Here is a 14,270-nt window from a genome sequence, read left to right on the forward strand (position 1 = left end):
AACATCAGGAAACGCCCACTTTAGTTTATCGCACGTGTCAATAATGTTTGGTATCAAGTGAGCCCTTACGAGGCGCGCGGAAGTCAATTAACGGGAATCGTTCTCCGGTGAGCAGAGTTTAGACTTTCAAGTATCGCAGCTGAAGTTTGACGCAGGTAACACATTTGTTTTTACAATACCGTTACCGCTGGATAATTGTGTCCTAGTCGACAGGGGAAATGTTTTGATTGAAGCTGCTTGTTATGTATTTAGGGGAGGCATAACGATATCAATAAGTCCCGTGTCTGTTTGAGGCCTGTGTGGTAAGATGGAGTGGCGAGAACAGACCAGTGTGACCTGTGAAGACGCCTTCACGGAGGCTCAACGGTGGATGGAGGTAGGTTGGAGATAATGAAGTTATAACCACGTCGAAAACATCTCGTTTGATCCGTGATTGGGTTGATGTGACGAACTAAATATATCCAGGTAAATGTTTTTGATTAAGACTACAGCAGCCTACAGAGCTCTACGTCAAAGGTGTTTAAAGTTAAATGTTCCCGCTAGTCCAAACTTAGACCTGTCTTATTCATTATCTAATTACATTTGGGTAATTGTTCCACGTGATACATTTATACAGACAGAGGCGCACTCATTAAATCTACTGGTTTACGATGACCATAACATCACCTAATGACACGTAAAAATGTGATATAATCCTGTAAATGCAAATAATTGGTGACGATGTTGACAGTGGAAGCCGCTGTGGAACTGAGTGTGAACTGTGAACGTGTTCAGTTTTAAGAGTCAAATACGCTTTATAGCGCACAGATCAATACACGTATAAAAGAACACGGGTTACTTCACCGTTTTGCCAATAGAACCTTGAGGGTTATCTGCTGTTGGGAGTGGATGACGTCATGCACCGTCTTTGTGCTTTTTGAGATGTGCTGTTTTGTCATTTTGAATCATCACATTTTATATAAACTTTCCCCCGGCTCATATGATTCCCTTATATAGTTTTCCTCATCGGCCAGTGGCAGTGTTGCCCTCCAGAGAGGTGGCAGGCTGCGTTCTGTTCCCTCTCAGAGGTAGAGGAGAGGGGGAAAGAGGGGTAGGGGACAGGGAGAGCTGAAGGGGGTGAAGGGTAGGGGACAGGGAGAGCTGAAGGGGGTGTGAGGGGAACAGTGAATGAATGAAGGAACAAAGGACTCTCACCAAGGGGATGGGCAACAGTGTCCCATAGGCTTGAGCCCAGCAGACCCCAGCTGGCCACGTGATGTGACCCAGCACCATTCAGATGGGGAACAGTGCCCAGCACCATTCAGATGGGGAACAGTGCCCAGCACCATTCAGATGGGGAACAGTGCCCAGCACCATTCAGATGGGGAACAGTGCCCAGCACCATTCAGATGGGGAACAGTGCCCAGCACCATTCAGATGGGGAACAGCGCCCAGCCACTTGGGAGCCAGGTCCAGCCAATCAGTATGAGTCTTTACCCACAAAATGGCTTTATTACAAACAGAAATACTTTACCAGCACCCCCCCTGCTTGTCACCTGCGGTTATGAGGCCAGGTTGGAGTTGGAAGCGGCTTATGGTAGAGAAATTAACATTCACATCTCTACCAGCAGCTCTGGTGGATATTCCTGCGTTCAGCATGCCAATTGCACGCCCCCGTCAACCTCTGACATCTGTGACATTGTGTTGTGCGACAAAACTGCAAATTTTTGTGGCCTTTTATTGTACCCCAGCACAAGGTGCACCTGTGTAATGATCATGCTGTTTAATCGTCTTCTTGATGTGCCGCACCTGTCAGGTGGATGGATTATCTTGACAGGTTTAAAATACTCACTAACAGGGATGGACACAATTTGAGAGGTTTTTTTACGTGAGACGTGGGGACCAACACGTTACATGTTGTGTTTTTAATGTTCTTGTTCAGTGTAGTTGAAGTCTACATGAAACTATACTACGTACAAACACGTGTCTGTGGACATCTCATTACCATAACACTTCAAGTTCCTGTAAAAACTCCCATCAGTTTTTAAATAAACACTTTTATTACCCATGATGCATCATCTAGAGGAGTAGTAGATGTAACTGTTTAGTTTTTTTTAACCTTAATTTAACGAGCAAAGTCAGTTAAGTTAAATGAAGAACACATTCTAATTTACAATGAAGGTTTTCTGGGGAACAGATGAGTTCTCAGACTGGCCTTCTTGTTTTCCAACACCCCCCTTTACCCCGCTGGGCTTTCTCATTACCCCCCCTTTACCCTGCTGGGCTTTCTCATTACCCCCCCTTTACCCCGCTGGGCTTTCTCATTACCCCCCCTTTACCCTGCTGGGCTTTCTCATTACCCCCCCTTTAACCCGCTGGGCTTTCTCATTACCCCCCCTTTACCCCGCTGGGCTTTCTCATTACCCCCCCTTTACCCTGCTGGGCTTTCTCATCACCCCCCCTTTACCCCGCTGGGCTTTCTCATTATCCCCCCTTTACCCTGCTGGGCTTTCTCATTACCCCCCCTTTAACCCTGCTGGGCTTTCTCATTACCCCCCCTTTAACCCTGCTGGGCTTTCTCATTACCCCCCCTTTAACCCGCTGGGCTTTCTCATTACCCCCCCTTTAACCCGCTGGGCTTTCTCATCACCCCCCCTTTACCCCGCTGGGCTTTCTCATTACCCCCCCTTTACCCTGCTGGGCTTTCTCATCACCCCCCCTTTACCCTGCTGGGCTTTCTCATCACCCCCCCCTTTACCCTGCTGGGCTTTCTCATCACCCCCCCTTTACCCTGCTGGGCTTTCTCATCACCCCCCCTTTACCCTGCTGGGCTTTCTCTGTACCCCCCTTTACCCTGCTGGGCTTTCTCTGTACCCCCCTTTACCCTGCTGGGCTTTCTCTGTACCCCCCTTTATCCTGCTGGGCTTTCTCATTACCCCCCCCTTTACCCCACTGGGCTTTCTCATCACCCCCCTTTACCCCACTGGGCTTTCTCATTACCCCCCTTTACCCCACTGGGCTTTCTCATTACCCCCCTTTACCCCACTGGGCTTTCTCATTACCCCCCTTTACCCCACTGGGCTTTCTCATTACCCCCCTTTACCCCACTGGGCTTTCTCATTACCCCCCTTTACCCCACTGGGCTTTCTCATTACCCCCCTTTACCCCACTGGGCTTTCTCATTACCCCTCTTTAACCCGCTGGGCTTTCTCATTACCCCTCTTTAACCCGCTGGGCTTTCTCATTACCCCTCTTTAACCCGCTGGGCTTTCTCATTACCCCTCTTTAACCCGCTGGGCTTTCTCATTACCCCCCCCCCTTTAACCCGCTGGGCTTTCTCATTACCCCCCCCCCCTTTAACCCACTGGGCTTTCTCATTACCCCCCCCCCCCTTTAACCCACTGGGCTTTCTCATTACCCCCCCCCCCCTTTAACCCACTGGGCTTTCTCATTACCCCCCCCTTTAACCCACTGGGCTTTCTCATTACCCCCCCCCCCCCCCCTTTAACCCACTGGGCTTTCTCATCCCCCCCCTTTAACCCACTGGGCTTTCTCATTACCCCCCCTTTAACCCACTGGGCTTTCTCATTACCCCCCTTTGCCCCGCTGGGCTTTCTCATTACCCCCCTTTGCCCCGCTGGGCTTTCTCATTACCCCTCTTTATCCCCCTTTAACCCACTGGGCTTTCTCATTACCCCCCTTTACCCTGCTGGGCTTTCTCATTACCCCCTTTTGCCCCGCTGGGCTTTCTCATTACCCCTCTTTATCCCCCTTTAACCCCTTGGGCTTTCTCATTACCCCCCTTTGCCCCGCTGGGCTTTGTCATTACCCTGCTTGGCTTTCTCTGTATCCTGTTGTCTCAGACCTTTTCATAAGGAGCCATGTTTAAAAAAAAAAAAAATGGAAACATTGATTTGTTTATTCATTTTTGGACTGTAACAGCAATGAGAATTTAGTAAAACATTGTGGTAAAATGCAAATCTGATAAAAAATAAAACAAACATAATTATGCACTAGGTAAGTATAGATCATAATCTGTGATCCAAGAGGACTTTTAGTTTAAAAAAAAATGACACTTGCATGTTTGCTTGTTAGTTTATCTAAGATGGTATTGTGTTTCCTCTTCCTGTATATATAGGAAGTGACAAATAAATCATTTGGAAACAACAACTTCCGCTCTGCTCTGGAGAATGGAGTCCTGCTCTGCCAGTGAGTATTATGGGAACTGTAGTGTATATATCTGGAGAATGGAGTCCTGCTCTGCCAGTGAGTATTATGGGAACTGTAGTGTATATATCTGGAGAATGGAGTCCTGCTCTGCCAGTGAGTATTATGGGAACTGTAGTGTATATATCTGGAGAATGGAGTCCTGCTCTGCCAGGGTGTATTATGGGAACTGTAGTGTGTATATCTGGAGAATGGAGTCCTGCTCTGCCAGTGAGTATTATGGGAACTGTAGTGTATATATCTGGAGAATGGAGTCCTGCTCTGCCAGTGAGTATTATGGGAACTGTAGTGTATATATCTGGAGAATGGAGTCCTGCTCTGCCAGTGAGTATTATGGGAACTGTAGTGTATATATCTGGAGAATGGAGTCCTGCTCTGCCAGTGAGTATTATGGGAACTGTAGTGTATATATATCTGGAGAATGGAGTCCTGCTCTGCCAGTGAGTATTATGGGAACTGTAGTGTATATATCTGGAGAATGGAGTCCTGCTCTGCCAGTGAGTATTATGGGAACTGTAGTGTGTATATCTGGAGAATGGAGTCCTGCTCTGCCAGTGAGTATTATGGGAACTGTAGTGTATATATCTGGAGAATGGAGTCCTGCTCTGCCAGTGAGTATTATGGGAAGTGTAGTGTATATATCTGGAGAATGGAGTCCTGCTCTGCCAGTGAGTATTATGGGAAGTGTAGTGTATATATCTGGAGAATGGAGTCCTGCTCTGCCAGTGAGTATTATGGGAACTGTAGTGTGTAAATATATCTGCAGAATGGAGTCCTGCACTGCCAGTAGTGATGAATGAATCCCATAGGCTGTGGTTCTATAAACACCTTAGTGGTTTAAGTACCAGGTCCTGGTGTGGTCGATGGTCACGCTGTCTAACTCGTCTGTTCTTCCCTCTGTCCCTCCCTTTCTCAGTCTAATCAACCAGTTGAAACCAGGCCTTATTAAGAGAATGAACACGCTGTCTACTCCAATGGCTGGACTGGTGAGTTCACTGCGTGTAGCCGTTCTACATTTCATATGAGAAGGCAGAGGGATCTCTTGTCTGCCAGGGTGACAGTAGTTTGACGACTTGGGTCTTTCAGGAAGTCGTCCTCTGTGGTTTCCTGCGTGTCGCTCGGCGGTTCCTGCTTAGTGTGACAGATCTGAAACTGTCTAAGGATCTAGTGATGTGATGAACATGACAAACCTGAGTGGGGCAGTCAGGCTGAGTGGGGCAGTCAGGCTGAGTGGGGCAGTCAGGCTGAGTGGGGCAGTCAGGCTGAGTGGGGCAGTCAGGCTGAGTGGGGCAGTCAGGCTGAGTGGGGCAGTCAGGCTGAGTGGGGCAGTCAGGCTGAGTGGGGCAGTCAGGCTGAGTGGGGCAGTCAGGCTGAGTGGGGCAGTCAGGCTGAGTGGTGAGTGGGGCAGTCAGGCTGAGTGGGGCAGTCAGGCTGAGTGGTGAGTGGGGCAGCTCAACACATTTGGTTCAGAGGCTGGTCCAACTGTCAAGGTTCCACTTGTTTGGAACGGATCCTGGAAAGCTATTAAGAGACTCCTCCCACCAGTCACATGATCATCCTTAGGCCAAGCCTTCTGATTGTTCTGTATGGTAACTCCCAGTACTGCCCCACCCCTCTCCCCTCTCTGCCCCTCCCCTCTCTGCCCCTCCCCTCTCTGCCCCTCTACCTACTCTCTCCTCCAGGACAATGTGAATGTGTTTCTGAGAGCGTGTGGTACACTCGGTCTACACGAGGCTCAGCTGTTTCATCCTGGAGACCTGCAAGACCTGTCCACACGCGCTACACTCAGGTAAAACTCCTTTTATTTGGTCAATATATATATTTTATTTGTAGAACAAATCAAATGGAAGTGGAGGATTAATATGGTTTTCATCCCCAGCTGCTGGACTTATAGTGATGTTAGAGGGTGCCTGTTGGAGGGGCTGTTCATTAGATGGTGCCTGTTCATTAGATGGTGCCTGTTCATTAGATGGTGCCTGTTCATTAGATGGTGCCTGTTCATTAGATGGTGCCTGTTCATTAGATGGTGCCTGTTCATTAGATGGTGCCTGTTCATTAGATGGTGCCTGTTCATTAGATGGTGCCTGTTCATTAGATGGTGCCTGTTCATTAGATGGTGCCTGTTCATTAGATGGTGCCTGTTCATTAGACGGTGCCTGTTCATTAGACGGTGCCTGTTCATTAGACGGTGCCTGTTCATTAGACGGTGCCTGTTTAGTTAGACGGTGGCTGTTTAGTTAGACGGTGGCTGTTTAGTTAGACGGTGGCTGTTTAGTTAGACGGTGGCTGTTTAGTTAGACGGTGGCTGTTTAGTTAGACGGTGGCTGTTTAGTTAGACGGTGGCTGTTTAGTTAGACGGTGGCTGTTTAGTTAGACGGTGGCTGTTTAGTTAGACGGTGCCTGTTTAGTTAGACGGTGGCTGTTTAGTTAGACGGTGGCTGTTTAGTTAGACGGTGGCTGTTTAGTTAGACGGTGGCTGTTTAGTTAGACGGTGGCTGTTTAGTTAGACGGTGCCTGTTTAGTTAGACGGTGGCTGTTTAGTTAGACGGTGCCTGTTTAGTTAGACGGTGCCTGTTTAGTTAGACGGTGCCTGTTTAGTTAGACGGTGGCTGTTTAGTTAGACGGTGCCTGTTTAGTTAGACGGTGCCTGTTTAGTTAGACGGTGCCTGTTTAGTTAGACGGTGCCTGTTTAGTTAGACGGTGGCTGTTTAGTTAGACGGTGCCTGTTTAGTTAGACGGTGCCTGTTTAGTTAGACGGTGCCTGTTTAGTTAGACGGTGCCTGTTGGAGGGGTTGTTCAGTAGACTGTGCCTGTTGATGTATAGACTGTTTAATGTATTTCTTGGCCAGCGTCTCACTAGTTGGAACGTTAGTGTACGCGGACTGGACTCACTAATGACGTACACTGGCCTGTGGTTGTGTATATCGGGTTATACAGCCAGTTCTGTGTTATCACTGATTGCATGGTGTTGATAGTGGGTTGTCTGGTTTGACTTGGCAGCTAAATCACGTGGCTAGATGAGTAGTCCACAGTATGGTGTTTCACATGAGTCCTATCAGAGTGACTATTTAAACAGAATAATATTTTATAGACTGTCCATAATAGATCACCTTTTGTTAGAGAGAAGCCGTGGGTAAAGGTTAGCCGTGGGTAAAGGTTAGCCGTGGGTAAAGGTTAGCCGTGGGTAAAGGTTAGCCGTGGGTAAAGGTTAGCCGTGGGTAAAGGTTAGCCGTGGGTAAAGGTTAGCCGTGGGTAAAGGTTAGCCGTGGGTAAAGGTTAGCCGTGGGTAAAGGTTAGCCGGTGTGTCGTCTTTGCTCGGACTAAGAGATCTCATTTTCTTCTCAGGTGTGCAGAGAGCAAAAGGAGGCTGAAAAACGTAAGTGGATTTGTACTTGAATTGTTTGTGTGAAAGGTGTTGAGCTTTAACTTGGAATTGTCATAATTCCCATCGAAGAATCTCTTACTGTGTAACAGCCCTGCTACGACTGGCCTCTAGTCCGTCGTGACGGGGAGCAGCCTGGCCTCTAGTCTACGTCGTGACGGGGAGCGGCCTGTCCTCTAGTCTACGTCGTGACGGGGAGCGGCCTGTCCTCTAGTCTACGTCGTGACGGGGAGCGGCCCTGCTACGACTGTTCTCTAGTCCGTCGTGACGGGGAGCAGCCTGTCCTCTAGTCTACGTCGTGACGGGGAGCGGCCTGTCCTCTAGTCTACGTCGTGACGGGGAGCGGCCTGTCCTCTAGTCTACGTCGTGACGGGGAGCGGCCTGTCCTCTAGTCTACGTCGTGACGGGGAGCGACCTGTCCTCTAGTCTACGTCGTGACGGGGAGCGGCCCTGCTGCGACTGTTCTCTAGTCTACGTCGTGACGGGGAGCGGCCCTGCTGCGACTGTTCTCTAGTCTACGTCGTGACGGGGAGCGGCCCTGCTGCGACTGTTCTCTAGTCTACGTCGTGACGGGGAGCGGCCCTGCTGCGACTGTTCTCTAGTCTACGTCGTGACGGGGAGCGGCCCTGCTACGACTGGCCTCTAGTCTGTCGTGACAGGGAGCAACCTGTCCTCTACATAATGAAAGATAAAGTTCCCGCCCAAAGCAGTGATCTCTCCTCCAGGTTCTAATCACCATCTACTGGCTGGGTCGGAAGGCCCAGGCGGATCCCTTCTACTCTGGCCCTCAGCTCAACCTCAAAGCATTCGAGGGACTACTGGGCATCGCTCTGTCCAAGGTAACACGCTCCCTCACCTTAAGCCTCAGCTCAACCTCAAGGCCTTCAAGGGACCACTAAGCTTAGCTCTATGGTGTGGTACTGCTCCTCTGTCTGTACCCCAGACCTGAACCCCCTGGGTTTATCTCGGTCTGTACCCCAGACCTGAACCCCCTGGGTTTATCTCTGTCTGTACCCCAGACCTGAACCCCCTGGGTTTATCTCTGTCTGTACCCCACACCTGGGGCTAATACATGTACTTTGCCCTGTACAACTGAACCAATGGATATTTATAAACGTGCAAACTCAAAGCTAAATAAAAATGTGTGTCCCTGTGTGTCCCAGGCTCTAGAAGAAACCCCCAGAGGCAGTGTAACAGACAGGGACTACAGTGACGTGATCTACCCAGAGAGGGATGATGAGCTGCTGCCTCTAACCCGGTCCCAGACACCCGGCTACAGCAGAGAGGACTCCGTAGAGAGCTTTAACTCGGCCCTGAGCTTTGACTCGGCGGAGTCACGTACCCTCAGCTGTATCTCTGACTCCATCCTGAGGGCCGGCAGCGAGGGTAACGACTGGAATATGTTATAGTCAACAGCGTTGGCTGGTTTTTAGTCAGAATACGGTCAACGCAGGATGTGGGGAGTTCCCGGTCGATACGAAAATACGCTACCAACAGAATCCAAAGTTAATGGTCACCGTATTAGTAGTCACTATCAGGAATGTCGCTCTTCCCAGAGAAGGACGTGCTTACGGCCACGGCCTTTCCCTGCCCCCCGTCCTGCCAGCTCTCTCCTCTCAGTGAGACATTCCATCTGGTTCCACACGGGTCTGATAATGGACATGTCTCATGCCTGGAGCGGGCCAGAGGCACCCTATTCCCTACGGAGTGCACTACTATAGACTAGAGCCCTATTCCCTACGGAGTGCACTACTATAGACTAGAGCCCTATTCCCTACAGAGTGCACTACTATAGACTAGAGCCCTATTCCCTACGGAGTGCACTGCTATAGACTAGAGCCCTATTCCCTACGGAGTGCACTGCTATAGACTAGAGCCCTATTCCCTACGGAGTGCACTACTATAGACTAGAGCCCTATTCCCTACGGAGTGCACTACTATAGACTAGAGCCCTATTCCCTACAGAGTGCACTACTATAGACTAGAGCCCTATTCCCTACGGAGTGCACTGCTATAGACTAGAGCCCTATTCCCTACGGAGTGCACTACTATAGACTAGAGCCCTATTCCCTACGGAGTGCACTACTATAGACTAGAGCCCTATTCCCTACGGAGTGCACTACTATAGACTAGAGCCCTATTCCCTACGTAGTGCACTACTATAGACTAGAGCCCTATTCCCTACGGAGTGCACTACTATAGACTAGGGCACTGTAAAACCCTATTCCCTACGTAGTGCACTACTATAGACTAGAGCCCTATTCCCTACGGAGTGCACTACTATAGACTAGGGCACTGTAAAACCCTATTCCCTACGTAGTGCACTACTATAGACTAGAGCCCTATTCCTTACGCAGTGCACTACTATAAACCAGAGCCCTATTAGTAGTGCACTATGTAGGGAATAGGGCTCCATTTGGGACTCTGTTAGGGATGCTCCCTAATGCCGCTCCACCGTTGGCTGTCTAGGTTCGTTACCTTCTCTCTGGCTGTCTAGGTTCGTTACCTTCTCTCTGGCTGTCTAGGTTCGTTACCTTCTCTCTGGCTGTCTAGGTTCGTTGCCTTCTCTCTGGCTGTCTAGGTTCGGTACCTTCTCTCTGGCTGTCTAGGTTCGTTGCCTTCTCTCTGGCTGTCTAGGTTCGTTGCCTTCTCTCTGACGGTCTAGGTTCGTTGCCTTCTCTCTGACGGTCTAGGTTCGTTGCCTTCTCTCTGACGACGGTCTAGGTTCGTTGCCTTCTCTCTGACGGCGGTCTAGGTTCGTTGCCTTCTCTCTGACGGCGGTCTAGGTTCGTTGCCTTCTCTCTGACGGCTGTCTAGGTTCGTTGCCTTCTCTCTGACGGCTCTCTAGGATCGTTGCCTTCTCTCTGTGGCGGCTGTCTAGGTTCGTTGCCTTCTCTCTGGCGGCTGTCTAGGTTCGTTGCCTTCTCCCTGGCGGCTGTCTAGGTTCGTTGCCTTCTCTCAGGCGGCTGTCTAGGTTCGTTGCCTTCTCTCTGGCGGCTGTCTAGGTTCGTTGCCTTCTCTCTGGCGGCTGTCTAGGTTCGTTGCCTTCTCTCTGGCGGCTGTCTAGGTTCGTTGCCTTCTCTCTGGCGGCTGTCTAGGTTCGTTGCCTTCTCTCTGGCGGCTGTCTAGGTTCGTTGCCTTCTCTCTGGCGGCTGTCTAGGTTCGTTGCCTTCTCTCTGGCGGCTGTCTAGGTTCGTTGCCTTCTCTCTGGCGGCTGTCTAGGTTCGTTGCCTTCTCTCTGGCGGCTGTCTAGGTTCGTTGCCTTCTCTCTGGCGGCTGTCTAGGTTCGTTGCCTTTTCTCTCTGGCGGCTGTCTAGGTTCGTTGCCTTCTCTCTGGCGGCTGTCTAGGTTTGTTGCCTTCTCTCTGTTGGACTCCTACTGGTCTGTGAGCTGCTCTCCCTCCCCTCTCCCCCCTCTCCTCTCCCCAGACTCCAGCAGTGACGTGGAGGCAGAGAACTCTTTTAGGATGAAGGCGGCGGAGGGCAGAGAATCGGGACTGAACTGGGGCAACGTACCTGCACCCTTCCAGAGGAAGAAACGTGAGGAAAACCGAATTAAGGGCTGCCTCCCGAGCCCCCTCACCAGGTACTGTGATGTCATACCTACCGAATGACTGTTTTAAACAATAATTGTTAATCTTCGTTTAGTTAGTTGCTTTACCTGAGTACCACGTTTAGTTTTCTGCTAGTTGAATTTGCATGGTGTGGAGGTTTCTATTCAGTTCCGTTGTGTAGGTGTCAACGTGTGCTGATGTAATACACATCGTTGTGTAGGTGCTGATGTAATACACATCGTTGTGTAGGTGCTGATGTAATACACATCGTTGTGTAGGTGCTGATGTAATGCACGTCGTTGTGTAGGTGCTGATGTAATACACATCGTTGTGTTTTCTACATTCCAGGAAGTTGGAATTGACTGTTTAAAAAAAATAAAAAAAATAAACATTGTCACATTACAAACCGAACCTCATGTTGTTGACCTAACTCTGATTGCTGATTTGCTTACTATAGCGACAGCGACTCGGACGCCGACCGGCCCCAGCCTGACGTCGTCGCGGACGACCTGGCCAGTCGACGGTTCCGCTCCCCTTCACCATCCACGCCCATAAATTTTGCGGTACCCATGAGCCCGCAGGGCACGTTGAGGCTGTGGACAGGAAGCCCTTGCCTGTTTAGGATTGACTCCCCTCCCAGACACACCGCAGTGTTCTCTCCCAGGTCAGACAGAGAGAGAGAGAGGCGTTCGTGTTTAATGGCTTTATATCAGGGTTGTGATTGTCATCACGCTAACGGCTTCTGAAACAACTAGCATGAGGCTGGTCCTGTCATCAAGCTAACAACTAGCATGAGGCCGGTCCTGTCATCAAGCTAACAGCTACTGAAACAACTTGCATGAGGCCGGTCCTGTCATCAAGCTAACGGCTACTGAAACAACTAGCATGAGGCCGGTCCTGTCATCAAGCTAACAGCTACTGAAACAACTAGCATGAGGCCGGTCCTGTCATCAAGCTAACAGCTACTGAAACAACTAGCATGAGGCCGGTCCTGTCATCAAGCTAACAACTAGCATGAGGCCGGTCCTGTCATCAAGCTAACAACTACTGAAACAACTAGCATGAGGCTGGTCCTGTCATCAAGCTAACAGCTACTGAAACAACTAGCATGAGGCCGGTCCTGTCATCAAGCTAACAGCTACTGAAACAACTAGCATGAGGCCGGTCCTGTCATTGTGACAGTAACTTTAGACCGCCCCCTCGCCCATACCCGGGCGCGAACCAGGGACCCTCTGCACACATCATCAACAGTCACCCTCGAAGCATCGTTACCCATCGCTCCACAAAAGCCGCGGCCCTTGCAGAGCAAGGGGAACTACTACTTCAAGGTCTCAGAGCAAGTGACGTCACTGATTGAAACGCTATTTAGCGCCCACGCTAACTAAGCTAGCCGTTTCACATCCGTTACATCATCGAGCTAACGGCTACTTTAACAACTAGCATGAGGCTGGTCCTGTCATCGCGCTAACAGCTACTGAAACAACTAGCGTGAGGCCGGTCCTGTCATCAAGCTAACGGCTAATAAAACTACTAGCGTGAGGCTTGACGTTTGTCTGGATTACTGACATTTCATTTTCTTCAACTGCCACAGGTGGTTTGTTTACTCTGGGACTGTCTTTGTAACTTTTAGACTCCAACAAACAAGTTTGGTGAAATACGATGAAGTAGTTTGCCTGTTTCCATGACATTCCTGGAACCGAGCTAGCTGTTGTTTTCCACTAACCCTGGTCGTGTGGCTCAACATGGGTATGTAGTGTTGAACTGTGAAAGGTGTGGCTGCTCCTGTCATCAGGCTAACGGCTACTGAAACAACTAGCGTGTGGCTCAACATGGGTATGTAGTGTTGAACTGTGAAAGGTGTGGCTGCTCCTAACTCTACCTGAAGCCCCGGGTGCTTGTGACTGTTTAGTTGGCGTATTGTCCACCTCAGAGTGTTGACGACTACTATAACACAGATGGCTCTGGTTAGCAGCAGTTCCACAGCGTTGTGTGACCAGTGCTCCTAACTCTTTACTCGACACCTCGCTGTAAGGGACTCGCTGTGTTTTTGTATTGGGAATGTCCACTGTTAACACGGACGGCCGTCCCGGCCTGTCCTCTGGTTCAACAGTAGCAGTACTACAGCGTCTCTGTTCCCTCCCAACCCGTTCCACGACCCCCCGTCTTCCATCACCCCCACCCTCTTCTCCGAGGTGGAGCGCTCCATCGACGAGGAACTCCTCCTGATGGAGCTGTGTGAGGAAGACTCTGAGGAGGGGCGAGAGGATCCTGACCCTGTCAAAGATGATCTGTACGCTCGGCGGTTGGAACTGGCCCTCCACCAGACGACCTCCAACCCTGGCTACAACCGCTTCCTGCCCCGCTATTGGACTCCCGAGGAGGAGGTGCACGTCAGGACCATCAGGCTGGGCTCTCAGAGGAGACCCTGGTACCACAAGATGTACAGATTCAGGTCTGGATCTGTCCCGTTACTGTGGGATGTGTAATAATAATTCTAACTCTACCCCTAACCCTGGTACAGGAACTGGGTTTGAATAATCCTAACTCTACCCCTAACCCTGGTACAGGGACTGGGTCATGACTGGGTTTGAATAATCCTGACTCTATCCCTAACCCTGGTACAGGGACTGGGTCATGACTGGGTTTGAATAATCCTGACTCTATCCCTAACCCTGGTACATGACTGGGTTTGAATAATCCTAACTCTATCCCTAACCCTGGTACAGGGACTGGGTTTGAATAATCCTGACTCTATCCCTAACCCTGGTATAGGTAGATGTGGGTTTTGTGCCATGGCCGGGTTCGATTTAAACTGGGTTTGGATAATGCTTGATGTTGACGTTTGGTGTTCAACTCTTGTGTGAGAGAACCAGAATACCTCAATGCTAAACATTAAAAGCCTCGCCGTGTAATCTCAGAATACCTCAATGCTAATCATTACAAGCCTCGCCGTGTAATCCCAGAATACCTCAATGCTTATCATTAACAGCCTCGCCGTGTAATCCCAGAATACCTCAATGCTTATCATTAACAGCCTCGCTGTGTAATCCCAGAATACCTCAATGCTAAACATTAACAGCCTCGCCGTGTAATCCCAGAATACCTCAATGCTTATCATTAACAGCCTCG

General features: G+C 49.9%; 1 protein-coding gene across 21 annotated transcripts in view; it reads left to right on the plus strand.

The window, feature by feature from the left end:
• The first annotated feature begins 252 nt into the window (after positions 1 to 252).
• LOC149975367 (LIM domain only protein 7-like) overlaps positions 253 to 14,270 on the plus strand; it is a 52,065-nt gene continuing 38,047 nt past the window's right edge. For 17 of the 21 annotated variants that reach the window (XM_090206711.1, XM_090206714.1, XM_090206718.1 and 14 more), the window contains exons 1-8: positions 253 to 376; positions 4,118 to 4,188; positions 5,123 to 5,192; positions 5,889 to 5,995; positions 7,552 to 7,582; positions 8,314 to 8,427; positions 8,752 to 8,974; positions 11,017 to 11,173. In XM_090206711.1, coding sequence (XP_090062837.1) covers positions 308 to 376; positions 4,118 to 4,188; positions 5,123 to 5,192; positions 5,889 to 5,995; positions 7,552 to 7,582; positions 8,314 to 8,427; positions 8,752 to 8,974; positions 11,017 to 11,173 — 842 coding nt within the window. In that variant the 5' untranslated portion in view covers positions 253 to 307. Of the gene's footprint in view, positions 377 to 4,117; positions 4,189 to 5,122; positions 5,193 to 5,888; positions 5,996 to 7,551; positions 7,583 to 8,313; positions 8,428 to 8,751; positions 8,975 to 11,016; positions 11,174 to 14,270 lie in introns of those variants that run through there. The other 4 variants (XM_090206720.1, XM_090206722.1, XM_090206723.1 and 1 more) reach the window with 3 other exon arrangements.

This window comes from Oncorhynchus mykiss, chromosome 18 (genome assembly GCF_057628025.1).
Source record: "Oncorhynchus mykiss isolate SJ-2025 chromosome 18, ASM5762802v1, whole genome shotgun sequence".
NCBI lineage: Eukaryota > Metazoa > Chordata > Actinopteri > Salmoniformes > Salmonidae > Oncorhynchus > Oncorhynchus mykiss.